Genomic DNA, 14,822 nt, shown 5'->3' on the forward strand with positions numbered 1-14,822 from the left:
TTCTTCGTGGTTTTAGAACTGCACTCGCGCCAAGTAAAAAAATTATGTTCATCAGCATCACTTTGGGATCCCATTTGTTGTGGCAGCTCACATGCTCATATATCTACAGCCAGTCATTGACGTCGGCGCCATCGGTGCCGCACAAGGTTCTTGTATTACGCGGATGTGTGAGTATGACAGTCAATGCAGAGGTTTCTGAACTAGGCACCATCTCCTGCGACATTGTTGAAGAACCGAAGCGGCGGCCATTGCGAAGCTCTGTTGCAAGTTGTTACCCCGCACCTCCACCAACTATTACGGAGAGGAAGTCCAATGGACAAATGTATGTACAACTATTTACATGCTGAAATGTTTGTGGTAATCAGGCAGGCTGGTACAAAGGTCACAGCTCCAGGAGGTAGTCTACGACATCATCCCATCTACGTCTTGCACGCACAGTCGTGTCCAAATGCACCACAAAAACATTATATATATGTTTGTGGTGCAGGCCTGTCCTATATGCCGATGACATCAAGATTTTGAAGAACATTCACACTGTTGAGGGCAGTTGCCGACCTCGAAGAATTGTTCAATGAAGTGACAACCTTATATGAGTATTTACAAGACCTCATAGTAGGAGACAGTTCAATTTAATTAACAGCCCGAGTCCCACAAGGAATCTGGCATCTCTCAGTCGTGTAATCTTCCTTTGTGTAATTGTCTTATACTTCACTATCACTATTACTGCTTCGCCTTTCCGGAGAAACCGCAGCCTCTTTCTTTTTCTCTCTCTCTTTTTCTGTGAGTCCTAGTATAAGTGCTGCTTGCTGCGGCACGTGACTGCTATTGATTCTGATTTTGAGTGAATCCGGCTTGGCCTCATTTCCGTTACTGAGTAATATATACAGAGTGACCCAACTTTCATGCTTTCATATTTAAAAAGAGCAATTGCGTTACTTGAAGAAAGCCTCGTGCATATTGTTTCCAGTACAGTGGTGTAGCCACCAGTAATTTTTTCATTACTGAGGTTTAATAAGGTAATTGTAATTATCTAACTCAAGAAGTGCTGTCCTAATGATCAAAAAGTCAAGGAGGTATTTGTAGGCACGCCCAAATGACATCTGACTGCAGCATTTTCAACGAAGTACTAATTGCATGCAAATTTTTTTCCTGCTGGTAAATAAACCCCATGAAATATGTAAACTACCATGTGACTGCACTTCTACCCGCATCATAAAACAGCCTCAAATAAGCTGATTGAAAGCAACTGCTTTGCCTGTCGCAAACCCGAAGAGATGGTGCATCACCTTGATAATGCTGCAGAAGGAGCACCAACAGCAAGTTTCGTGGCTTCATAGCGATTCCTTCCTCTCATTTCTTCGCCACCTTTATCATCAGCCTCGCAAGGCCGATTGATCACATTGTTAAAAAAAAAACCTTAATAATGCAGCCGAAGCGCCGTTCTGACTATGCATGAAGTGCAAAATGCAATGGAATAGGCATAGAATGTTTCAAAATCCCTGCTTTGCTTGCATCGCATCGAAAGAATGCCTGTGGAGCTATATCTCGTGCCAAAAGCTTGCTTCGAACCAAAGCCAAATTAAAGTGACAGTTTCATTATTTGTGAGAGGGCATATGTGCTTCAAAAACAGGTTCGTGGCAAGAAATAAAAGCGAAATAAACAGACTGGGAAGCAACCCATGTGTAAAGAAAAGGCAAAACCGATGTGCAAATTGGCAAATGTCTGCGCAAAACAAGCAAACAAACAAAAAAATATACAATCACTAATACAGCTTAACCTAATGGTTCTTTGTATAAGCATGCTTCTATGAAGAGTGAAATAAGAAAGAAAAGCTGGTCATGACATTCCTAAGAAGTCGGGCTGCTTCTTTTGAACATTAATGAAGTAATGTTTGCTCTTAGTCATGGTGTTTGTGCTTTTCTAGTCCTTTTTTCTTCATGTGTGCGCGTGGTTCGTGCCTGGTGCCTGTGTCTCTGCAGAACCCAGCTCCTGAGCTGTCAGGAGAGAACATGGATCTGCTGAGTGGAAGCTTAGCACAGCTTCGACGGTTTTCTGCTGCAAGTCACCAAGGCCCCGATGACTTGACCTGCACGGGACCATCAGTGGCAACGCGCTCTCGGAAGCCTCTTTACAGCTCATGAGTTCACGAGTTCAGTCATGAGTTCTGTCGTCACAAGTTCATTCTGTAATCTGCCCATGAACACCCCCACCCGTGAACACTAATGTGTGCTCACTGAACACTTGGAAATTAGCAGTGCAAAGCTATGTGGAAGGGACCCATGCGCACTTTCGTGGGAGGCATCTTTCTTCTCTTGGAATACTGGACGCACTTCCTATGTGTTCCCACTTTTCTGTCGAACCCTGTTGCTTGTTTTGTTGCATTCAAGCCGTCATCGGCACTACAGCACCATGTACTGGCATTATGGTTTAGTATAAAACATAAATGTAGGTTATCTTTGGGCTCTTCAGTTTTTCAACGTGTTGTGCCAGAGGATGTGCAAAGCCAATTGTGTTGAATTTCCTACTCTCACCAACACATGGCTTGTTATTGTGTACATGCAAATTCTAAAGGCTATTGTTCAGACCTTTCTTGAAATCACATTTGTCAAAAGAACCTTTTCTCTATTTCGCTTTTTTGGGGATGGTGCAAGGAACTTTTTTTTTTCATTTATGTCTCTTCTAGTCTTAATGATCTAGTCTTAATGATTCAGCATGCAGAACACTGAGTTTTTTTTTTTTCTTAAAATGTGCGAAATGAATTGTCTTTAGCTACATGTAGCATTGGTTATCTGTTAGTTCTGTTGATATATGTACACATAGCTGTTATTGCAATGAGATTAACGAACTGCTTACAAACTAAGTTTTGCAGATTATAATAGTTTGCAAACTTAGGCCTCATCTTTGTCTTGGTGGTGTGTGTGTGTTTTTGTGTGCATTCTTTTTTCTTCTTTATTCTGAACTGTCAGCTGAAGCCTTGACCATGTTCAGTTGCATACCTGTAATACCTTAAGAATTCTTGGTATAGAGGTGCCCTGTGCAGGGTGCTGCAGTTGAGCCAGGCTCTGGCGGATTGATCAAGCTTTAGTGGGGGATTCTTCGCAGCTTGAGTTTGTATTGGGTATTGTGAACATCATCTGAAAATTACAAGTGCTACCGGGGGAGCGCGCACCCTCCCAATACCAAAGTGCTTTTCTTTTTGTCTAGACATCTCCTCTTTTAAGGTTGTGGTGCAAGCAAACAACTGTAAATTTCCAGCGCTATAATCGGTATAATATTAATTTTGCTACTTTGAAACAGCAACCTGCCTTTTCCCTTTTCTTTCCCTTTTTTTTCTTGGAAAAGGGCTAGGGAAGCACAATTACAAGCAGGTAAATCGCGTTCCCACTTTGAATGTGCTCAGTTAATGTCTGTATGGTGTGCCATGGCCAGTCAGTGCCGTTTACAAGTCAGGTGGCCCTGTCACGTGGGGATGTGTGTGCTACTTCTGCTCATTCTTTGTGAGCGCACATCTCACAGTGGTGGGGTATGTGTGTGCACAAAGTTTATGACATATTTACTTCTTTTTTTTTGCCCCCTTTCTTACTTCACCAAAGTCAGGTTTCCCCGCTACTTTTTACCATCACCATTGACCATCGGCGGTGGAGTCTCTTTGGGCGGAAAGGCTCCACCAGCACGTCTGCTGCTCGCGACATTCATTTCTTTTGATGTCAGTTGAAGAAACGGGGGGTTGAGTGGACGGTTGGCGGGGAACATTCGCGCTATCTTTCTCTCTTTCTCTCTCTATCAGGATCTCTCCTTCATTCGACACCCTTTATTGCCACCCCCACGGGTCCCGCACTTCGTTGTTCCCTTCCTGCCTTCTACCGCACTGCAGACATCACTCGTCTTCCTGACCTCTGTTTATTTTTTCTTTCTACTACAGTGTTGCCACTATATTCTAGGCTAATGGTCCCTCTGTGCATTTTGCTTCCCTTCCTTTGGTCGGTTTCCTTCCTTCCTTGCCTTCCTTTCCCGCACTTGTGGTTTTCACTTATACCTGAGCTTCCACTCTGGATAGGCAGGGGTCTCGTGCATTTATGCTGCAGTGTCGGAAAGACTGCAAGCTTCTGACAGTTTACTGATTTGCACTTGGAAGGCTTTAAAAGGTGGAGCCATTTCAAGGTTCCACTGAGAAGTCACGTTTTATGCACCACCATCGGCAACAACAGAGAGGCCATGTCCGCACTTCATGGTGAGGAAAGGCTTCTTTGAAGAGACGGAAAAATACATATACATTCCGGTGAAGAGACTGTGAAGATGTGCCAAAGAAGAGACTTTGAAGAGCTGAGCAAAGGAATTAAAATGTAGCTTTCTGCGCTCTCCCCTTAGGGCGACAGTTGAAGAGGACAGTTTTCGGCAGCCAGTGGATTGAAAGTTTGTTGAAATTTAAACCTTTGGGGCTGTGTGAACCTTAAAAGTTTCTTGCATCCTTGCGCAGTCCTCAAGACAAGCTCTTGAAGAGAAGCTAATTCTGACTATCGGGATTTCAGACTGCGGCAGTGCTGTCCTATGTCACGCCCTCGTCCGTCTGCCTACCTTACCTCTGCCTCCTTTGCCTTGCCTCTGTCCACAAATGTCTTGTTGCCCAAAACTTTGTACATACCACCTCTTTCCCTTTCTTTTTTCTCTTCTGTAGTTTCCTGCCTTTCAGCATGTCCTCAGTGCAGAACTGTGCATTCCCACCTATTTTGAGTTTGCAGGCCTAGTTTCGTTACATATTTCATACACAAACCCTCCCGCTCATTTTCACTTTTTTTTAAATTATTATTGTTGTCTTTAGATTCTTAGAAGCACAGCCCTTCCAAATTCGCTCCTGACCATTTCCTCACACTGACATACAGAGACGAGATTAACATCTTTTTTTAGTTTTTTATTTTGTGCCTCTGATGCCATTTTGTAAAGCGCAAAATGTTTATTAATCTTAATTTATATTAATCCTTGTGTGATGGTGGAGCAGGCTTCTTATTTCATGTTTTCAAACATGCAGCGCATAGCTCACCTACTTGTTTGTTATTTCTAAAGAGCAACGGCCAAATTTTAAGCAACTTGTTGGTTTGCGACAAAGATTTATGCTTCCAGTTTCTCTTGTATTTTTGGGAGTTGGTAAGCCATAGTAGCTAGTTCTGGACTGAATGCCAAAATTTCTTACTTAATACTGTTGCAATCTATCAGCCGCACAGAACATTACTAAAGCACATAATAATGCTTGAAAATAAAATGTTTAATGTTGCCATAATAATGTGGATGTATCTGAGGTTGTGCTTAAAAGAACCTCAGACCAGTAGCATATAGACTGTAAGGGTATGTATAGACATACATAATACCTCACATTGCTCTTAAGAAAAAAAGAGCTAATTGACTTTGCAGGTCCAGGCTCACATTATTGGAAATGCATGATTTCGCTCAGACGCTTTTGGTTTAAAGATGGTTTGACTTATGCACTACACTGTTCTACATAAGGAGACTGCATGCCTACAAAAGGTTTAGTGTAGGTGGTATTAAAAGAGCTCCACCAAGGACATTTTGTTCAAGCTTGCATGACCGTTCAGTGGTCATGGTCTTGTAAGTCATTTCCTAAAAGCTTTGAACTCATTATGAGTGAGTGTTAGCTTTATTACTGAATTGTCTCCATTACGCAGACTTGCAGTTTAGTTTGCCTTTGTGCCAGATCCTTTTTTTTTTTCTCATTTGGCATTCGGTACTGGTTGCATTGCCATGCCTTTTTTATTGAAGTGGTTTAATGCATTGAAACATGGTGATAAATGACAGGTGATTTCTGCTCCTTCTTTTCTTAAATATTCATGTTGTTGCTTTTCGAGGGACCCTGCTCCACCATGTCAATGTCGTAGTACTCTGAGGCACATGTATTACATACCCTGTTGCTCCCACAACTACTCCGGTGACCTTTCCCTGGACCCGAGTGGCTGCGTGGGCAGTTCTGTCTGTGTTCTCTCTTTTTATAACTTCTGTCATTCTACGCTAGCAACACTGTTACCATACTTTCTGTTCTTCCTTTTTTCATTTCGTTGTTTGTTTGCTTTCTCGCTGCTTGTAGGCGCAGGGAACACTGCCGACGTGTCATGTGACAACACCCTACTTACCCGACTGACGATACTTACTGGTCTATGCCAACACATACAGTTCATTAACATGGCACAAACTCCTCCCAGTTGCTCTGATGCCTTCTTTTGGGCTAGATGGGGACAACATGGTGATCACAGTACCTAATACATGCAAAGACTGCCAAGGGCTCTAAAGCACCATCGAGGGAGCAATTAGTGGGGGCAGAAAATTAGAACAAAGGGAATAAAAAGGGAGGGCACAGGGAGGGGAAAGAAGTCTATGTCTCCACGTGCTGTCCAACCTGATACCACCACAGCCATGTGCAACAGGCCAATATACTACTCCAGTGCCATGGGACAAGTCTGTGTACCTACCAACAACCACTGCATCCTGTCTGGCACACATTCTCAATACAAAAAAAAAAGCATGCTTGGTGCTATTACTAAACACGGCTCTCACTCTCACTCTCTCTCTCTCTCTTTGACCTTTTATTTTGTCACTTAACTGCTGCTGCTATTACAGCTTCCTTGGTTACATGTTTCCAAGCTTGCGTGCTGCACATCTAGTTTTATTTGTTTTGATTTTGCTTTGATCTTTGACATGTCTTCAGTACTGATCACAATGAACAATTATTTCCTCTAGATTTTATTAGCTCAACTTTGCCTTGTTTCTGAATGTGGCCCTTGTGTGGCCTTTCGTTTTTTTTTTTCTTGTTTTATTACTAGCTCTAACCGACAACCTTGGATCTCGGAGAAAACATACTACATCAGCAATTTTTCGTCTCTTCAATCACCAATTTTGCTTCTTATCCGTGTGATGTGTAACACTTGTTTCTGCTTATTTGCACTCATGTGAAGAGACAGAAAATTGTGGTTGCTTTCCTTTACTGGTTTTGTTTCTTTTTTTGTTTCTTCGTCGTCTATTTGGTTTTCCCATGACTGAGAGAGGGGGCGCATGTGGCCAAAACGTTTGTCTTACCATACATATATTTTTTTCTTTAAATACCACAGTGCTGCTTCACTGTTTTTTGCTCACGCTCTCTTTTTGTGCTTTTCAGTTCATTTGTTTGCATCCAGCCTTTGCTTCTGACACCGTAGGCACAGAGTTCTGAGCGAGAAAAAAAAACAACAGAGAGACGTTTGCTTTTCCCCTTTTTACTCGCTTGACTTCTGCCTGCTTGGTGATGGTAGTCCGTTCTTTTGTTTCTCTCCTTGCCTAACAAAATTAACGCTGCACTCTACCAGCTGTAGGCATGAGCGACACTGCAGAAACACTGCCATTTGAGGAAATGGTCAGGTACTGAAGAGAAGGTCTTGTTGCGTTTGCGGGTAGAAGCACGTTTTTCTTTTTTTTTTTTTCCTCTCCGCACATGCCACGTGAGCTTGGGGAGCCTGAAAATGTTCTTAGTGTTATCGTTGCAAGTAGGTATATACTACACTCGCTGTCTGTGTCTGGATTTCAAATAGTTTGCCTGAGAAGGGCGACTTTCAGTGGGCGACACGAATGTGTAACGGTAAATATTGAGTGTTGCAATGCCTTGTTCACTACTAAGATGAACATAAAAGCATTTCCCATTAAGCAGTGCTGTATGAATGCCAAGTGGAAATCAGACTGTTCACTTTTATTCTTGGTTTCATTAAGCCTTGGGGGGACTGCTCTATCTGTTGCAAGAAAAGGCATCCACTTGCTCCGCGGTACTTTCAACAGAGACTGCTTTTGTTTGCGTATAGTTGCAGTTTTTATGGCATTGCTTCACCAGAAAGAGTCTTTATTGGTTCCAAAATAATAGGAAGCTGGAACAAGTGAGGAGGCTCCTTGGTCATGCGCAGAGGAAAAAAAAAAAACTCTTGGAACGTGGCTTCAATAAATCCTGCCATTGTGACTTGTGCATCTGGTTTTTATTTTTTGGTGTCATTTTTTTCTCCTTTCACCTTTTCTTTCCTGCCCCTGGCCCTCCTTCCCCCTCTCTCTTGCCATTGTTCTTCCTCCTTTCCCCATTCTCTCTCCCTCCCTCAAAACGTTCGAAACTGGTGGATTGGTGGACCATGCAGCTTCGGGTAGTGAAGGCATTTAAGAGCACACTGGAGGACATGGAGGACCAGCGTAGCATTCATAGCCTGCACAGCTTGCACAGCTCCCGCAGCCACCCAGGGGGAGCACGGCCCATGTCAGACATCAGCTTCATCGATGAGGATGCCAAGAGCCCTTCGCCACAGAGTGACCAGCTGCTGCCACCTCCTTCAGCGGCAGGACTGGTGGCCGCTGCCGATGTGTCATCGCCCAAGCACATAGGAGGTGGCAACGGCCGGGCTACGTCTGCCCGCGAAGCTCTGCTATTCTTACGCCGGGGACCTAGCCTGAACAGTGGCAACCACATGCCATCGTCACTGGAGTTTGCCCCCCTCGTGGCCGAGCGCAGCAACTCGTCGGCGCCGGCAACTCCACACTCGCCGCTCAGTGCCTCGTCATCAAGCTCGTCTACATCGGCCTCTTCGTCAGCCGCTGCACCTGACAACAACAACCGAGCAAGCTTCTCAAACCCTCTCACGCAAGGCTACAACCTGCTGGCCGAGCCACCCGTGAGCAAGCTACACGAGACAAGCATCTGATGGAAGGGCCCTCCTACCCTCCTCCAACCTAGCAGTCTCTGGCACGGCAATGTCGCCACTCAGAGCCAGGCTCTCGCGCGGGCGCTGGAGCCGATGCTCGGTGGCACAGTTGACTCGAGGCCACTGGTGCATCGTCATGTGTAGGACATATACAGCCAGACTAGCCGGCACGTCCTTAGAAAACAACACATCGAAGGCTCTGCTTTGGCCACCCAAAAGAGGTGGGCAGGCATGCCCTTAAGTGCAGTGCATGCCACAGAAGGTGGTGACTCTTCGCTCATAAGGGCCACGGGCATTGCCAGCTGCGGTTTTCTGTGTTCCTGTATTGCGCTCAAGGACCGACCTATCTTTGAGATAATGCTTGTGAGTGTGCATCCACCCTCTACACTCGGGTTTCATAAGCACTTCATTTTCTCAGTGCACTATACAACTGAGCCTCTGCTTACGGCCCTCGGCTCCTCAAAATGGGCCTGTGGTGTTGCAGGTCAGCTCTGTGTCATCAGAGAAGCATAGGCTATGGCATGTCCATCATTTTTCATCAACTTAAATGCGACCATAAGTGCTTGATTCTTTTCCCTTTAGACAGTGGCTTCCCCATGGCCTCGATCGGTAACCGCCTCTGCCAAGTTGCACAGAACTGCCGCAGCTCATTGTGTGTAGGAGCGTTGAATCTAGCGATGCGCTTTTGCTTTCCCTGCGCATCCCTTGTAGCACTTATAGTGCTTGCTGCAAATTTAACCTGGAAAAATTTTGGCTCTTGACACGCGATTGTCTTAGCTGCAGGAAAGGATCAAGTTATTTGACAGGCCTGTACATTTCATGCATAATTGTAATATGCACTTCAGTCCACAGTTGCTGCCATTTGATAGAGAAATGTGAGCGACAAGTTTTAGCCGCCGATACCTGCATTTTCCACCGTGTAGCTGCACCGTTATGCAGATATTTGAGCACTTTCCATTGAGCCTTCCCCATGGTTGTAACTACTGCAAATTCCAAGGAAAGAAATCTACCACACTCTTAATTAAGAGCCTAGCTACAACATTTATAAGGAATTTTCCAATACATCTATACTCTCTAGTATAGGCGACTTCCGGATATGCTTACTCAGGTAGTGGCATTGTAGACAAGAGCAGCAGTTCTTATACACAAACGTTGCCACGAGACTCTGTGGTCATGTGGTTGCGTGCTAAAAAATAAAGCGAACTCGTAGGTCGCAATTGTCTCTCTCGGCAACAGCTGTCTGTGGGCAGGTGAAGCTCTGTGGTGTTAGCTCTGGCCTCGAGGGATGTCTCCTGTGCCCCGAGTGAAGCCCAGCACTGCAGCAGGGGTGCAAGGCATGGTCTCTGGCCCACCACTGACTGCCACCACTCGACCTGCCAATTTATTGCTGTCGGTGGAGGCACTGCCAATCACCTTCCCCAGTTTCACTTCCCATCCCACCATTCCCCCATGAGGACAGTCCAGCCCACTTGCCCCCCTTGTATACAGGCTGGGAAGCCCATGAGTGTGCGTCTCTGCCTGCTCGCTGGCTCTGCCTCTCCAGCCAGGGTCCTTTGCAAGAATTCTACAACGAGAACAGCAGACATATGCATGTGAAAGGAAACAGTGCAGCCTCGAGTCTCCAGGAAGCAGGTTGGTCTCCACAGACTGCTGCTGTGTCCTGACAAAAGACGAAGGAGAAAGTGCGCACATCATAGCAGCGACTTCAATCGGTCCAGCGTTGCCGTAGCCTCTAACACCAAGTTTATCCTGTAACTGTGCTCCGGACATAGTTATTTCATTTATCTGCAGTCCTGTGTGTTTAGTGCTTACACAGTCAGGATGTGGAGTTCCTCTGATTTTTATTGTTTTCCTTGGACACATTATTCAGTGAAATTTTGAGTGTTTGCATGTTATTCTCGGTAGACCTTCCCTGCCTTACCCTCTCCCTTTCCTTGTTGATAACCGTGTGTTGGCTAGTGTGGTCATTGCTTATTGCGCATATTTTTTCTGGTCGGAAGCTTCGTCATCTGTTCAGTCCAGTATTCTGCAGTTGATGTTGTCTTTGCCTTGTTTCTTGTCGATATGGGTGCCTGGACATTAGGCCAGGCCAATGCCATACTGTTTTGCTTTGCGGAGGAACCACCGTGTTGTTTCTTGTTGGATGTTGGACCTTGTGCAAAGGCGCCCAAAAAGTGTGATATTTTCGCGCACACATCACAAAACGTGCACTCTAAGAACCCTATCCTCTTTTATCTTTCCAGTGTTACTACCGAGTCTCTGTCAGGTTTGCACATATGTACAGACGTGTGCGGGCGTGTCGCTCGCTATTCGTCGGACACTGTGGAGGCCCTCCCCTCTTTTGCAGCACAGTTCTCGTTTACAGTGCATCTCTCTCATTCTTTTACATTGGTTGCTGTTCATCACTTTCCTCCACTCCTAGCCCCTATGCCCTCTTGTGGCAAAGGACAAACCCTTTTTAGGTGTTTCTAATACGATAAAGAGAACAGCTGAAAGGTGGAATTGAAGTTGTTTGTTTTTGTTTTGTTTTTTGATCCTAATTGTAGGATGTCATACTCTTGAAGATGCTGCCACTTGCCGTTCTCAATTAATTTTTTTATTTTTTGCTTTCAAAGTGAGCCAACATTGCATGCTATGCTATGGGGTCATAGGCTGGGCACCAGCAGCATAGGCTGGCCCTGGCTGTTTTTGCTCGCAGACCACGAGGTGTTTCAAGAAACGAATGCAATATGAAACACACAAGCGAGAAAACGAAAGCTTCCTCCCAGATGCATGTGGCTTGAGCCCTTTATTGTGAATGCCACTCAAGCATTCATTGTTTTTAATTTGTGTTCCCTTTCGCCTCCCTCTCCAGCTTTCATGCACCCCTGAAATGACTCTATAGCTTTCATGCACTGATCTTAAGGCAGCTCCCACAGAGGCACGATTGACCAGACACACCAATCCCTATTGCTTGGTTTAACATAGCATCTGTTGTCTTCATACTGCTCTTTGCAGAGATGCAATTCTCTGCCAACGAGGTATCTACCATTCACGTGGGGAAAGTGAACAAGCATTGGAGGGAGCAAGAACAAAAATTGAAATGGGCGATGAGAACTTACCACACATAGCCTGCATTCAAACTTTTCTAGCTTTGTAGTAGGTGGTGCCGTCTGGTATGTGCACACTCTTGCGCACCTTGTGCGTGCAACAGAAAGGGTGCCATTGTTTCCTTTACACACGAATGCTCATGCTGCTCTGTGTAGGGTGTAATCCTTGTCATGCATTTTCGGCATGCAGCAGTGGACACAGCAGTGTGGGCAGGAAGTGCTGACAAGGAGACAGATATGCAACTTGCGCGAATTGTCTCCTGCCATGACGCGTGGTATGTTATTGCATGTCAGTGTGAGTGTCCTTCGACTGTCCTTTTCTTTTACTCCCTTCTGCACTTAGTGTCAGGCTCCTTTGGACTGTGAACCAAAGCATAGCGCATCCATATTTCTTAGTGGTTTTACATTTCACCGCAGTGATGTTCCATAAAAGTACCGGCCAGGGCCAAAAATACTATGTGCATCTTTCTGCTGCTGCATAGTTTATACTGAGGCGGCTTAGCTACGTAGAGATCGAGGGCAGGCTTAAGTTCACGGATCTTAGAAAACATTGGAAGGCTAGACTGAGCGGGAACACTCAAATTTCATTTGGAATTGCAGATAGGAAAGAGCAAGGCCATTGACAGTGCTGTTCCAGCCGTCGACATCAGTTTGTGGAACATTGGTGACTGGTCATGCTTGATTATTTGAGTCCCGACTTGGACAGCTTATTAGCGTGCTCATGCCTGCACCCTAATTGCTGTACAGCTCTGTTGAGCCACACTGTGCTAGCGCTAGTCTGCTAGCCTTTGCAGCTCTACTGCCCTCGATTAAACACGAGTCCTTTGAGCCTTTCCTGATCCATAGTTCTTTTGCAGGTGCCTAACTTTTTGCCATCAGTGACCACATATATAGCAGCACATTTGCCTGGAGCAGCAAGGATGACAGTGCTTTAGCGCTCGACATCAAGGTCATTCTTGCATCCTTGAGTCGCACACATTGTTGCAACAGAACAAGCTTATTTTGTTCCTCCTCCACGAAAGGCTTCTTGTCAGTTTTATGTTGAATGCGCTGGATGTCCCCCTAATGTCTTGTATGGGTGATTGGCTTTGCAGTGAAAGAATCAAGTACCAGTCTTCCTGTAACTTTGGGTGTTGGGCCAGAGCAGTTTTTTTGGCAATGATCGTTAGCAAAGCAAAGTTGCCATGCTGCCCATACCTACTCGATCATGTTGGCCTTTGTTCCCTCCTATCCTTCACCATTGTTATCATGGCTGCTGTTCAGGCACGTGTGGCTTTTGTATGCACGTTCACGGAGACCGACAAATGCCACACATCTCGTTTACCTATGCTTTAGGAGGGGTCGCGTTTATGGGGTTCTTGTGGGTCTCTTTTCTTCATCATCTTTTCCTCAAGATATTCTATGTGTGTTTGCATCTTGGTGGTCACAGAGCACGAACAAACAATATAGACATGTAGGCAGGCCAGTGTAAACTTTAGAAATGAGTACAAATATTCTGTTTCCACTTTGCTCTTTTGCGGAATTCCCGCAGCACCGGCACGTTGTTGTGGGGAGAAAAGGTCAGTAAAGAAACGAGAAATGTTTATCGGGAAGGGTGGTGAAGTGGCTAAAGGAAGCAGAAAAATGGCTTCTCAAAAGGTCAATTGACTTTGGTGAATGGTTAAAAGTGTAGGGCTCTCTTCCTGACCAAGCCCCCGTCAATGGCCCCTACCACAACACCCCATGCCTCGCCAACCTACGCACGATTATCTATATGCTCTTGTGTGACTGGAGAAGTATGTGCATGCACAGTTAACTGGCATTTAGCTTTGAACAAGGGGGATACCACTATTCTGCTTGCAACGGCGACAGGTGGGATTTGCGCGCAGCTTTCTTCTTGTAGCCAAAGCAGTATACCATAGCTGGCTAGCTTGTGTTTTTGAACACAGACTTAGAGGAACTTGTGAGAATAACTTCGTCTTTTGCAGAAGCTCTTGCATATGAAGCAATACCTTAGATTCATTGTAAGATATCTTTATTTTTCTTTGTTTTTTTGTTTTGCCGTGGTGGTGGCTCTGGGAGAAGAATGGGGAGCTTGGAACCATTTCTGACTCTTTAGTCTCACTGCCCGTCAAGAAAGCACACAAAACTTGGACTTACGTTTGTTTGTTGGTTGGTCAGTCTGTGAATTTTATGAGAGAGAGCGCAAGAGCGTCCATTGGGACGTGTCTTACTGTATGGTGGCGTTACGAGATGCGACATATTTTTTAATGAAGGGCTCATTGCAACTGGTCACAAGGTATGATGCTGTGTGTAGTCAGGTATTTTGCTCTTTACAAATACTCCCGTTATTATCATTTTCAAAACCTCTAACAGACTGCCTGTTCAAGTCTTCACACGAGTTATTGGCGCGTTGGTGGATTGTTACAGATGCCTTGTTATAAAGTTGTTCTATTGTGTGTGGGGGAGACTTGCTGCATTTCTCACAAACGGTTTTCTTGTGAGACTTCTTGCGTTTAGTGTAAATATGGAGTAACGAGCTGTAATCTAGCCAATGTGTCACTCTGACAAAGAGCAAAATGAACATGGTGGAAGGAAAGCCCTTGTTTCTCTGTTTTCTTTCCTGTGGTTAAACAAGCAAAGGGAAACCTGATGTACAAAAGAGGTGATCAAGTGCAGCTCTGTACACGAGGTACAATAGAACGGTATATTAAACTGGAGATCCTGGAAAACTGACATAAATGGCCGTCCTTCTTTCCTTCCTGTCACTGTGTGACGGGAAGGTATTCTTTTTCTCAAATCTGAACTTCCTATATATTGCAAAACATATGTGGAGGTAAGCCACTGAATGTGAGCTTTGCAAGATGAAACCTACCAGTGGCTTAAAGACATCAGAGAAATGTAATAGTGACTAAGAGAAATGAAATATCAGCAGGCCTTGCTGTCTAGCATCATAGTAAGCTGATTTAATGCAGTTGCTATGCGAGAAAAACCAACTGTCAAGCTGTGGAGTTAGGGCCATGCATGTTTGGTTTTTGCTTG

The 14,822-nt window shown here is 45.0% G+C and overlaps 1 protein-coding gene across 16 annotated transcripts in view; it reads left to right on the forward strand.

Moving 5' to 3' along the window:
• The window catches only part of PMCA (plasma membrane calcium-transporting ATPase 3), a 376,386-nt gene that overhangs the window by 346,063 nt on the left and 15,501 nt on the right, over nt 1-14,822 (forward strand). For 11 of the 16 annotated variants that reach the window (XM_075696508.1, XM_075696515.1, XM_075696518.1 and 8 more), the window contains one exon: nt 8,155-14,248. The exons of 4 other annotated variants lie outside the window; for them this stretch is intronic. In XM_075696508.1, coding sequence (XP_075552623.1) covers nt 8,155-8,712 — 558 coding nt within the window. In that variant the 3' untranslated portion in view covers nt 8,713-14,248. Of the gene's footprint in view, nt 1-1,980; nt 2,894-8,154; nt 14,249-14,822 lie in introns of those variants that run through there. One more of the 16 variants, XM_075696524.1, reaches the window with a different exon arrangement.

Source organism: Dermacentor variabilis, chromosome 6 (assembly GCF_050947875.1).
Source record: "Dermacentor variabilis isolate Ectoservices chromosome 6, ASM5094787v1, whole genome shotgun sequence".
NCBI classification, from domain to species: domain Eukaryota; kingdom Metazoa; phylum Arthropoda; class Arachnida; order Ixodida; family Ixodidae; genus Dermacentor; species Dermacentor variabilis.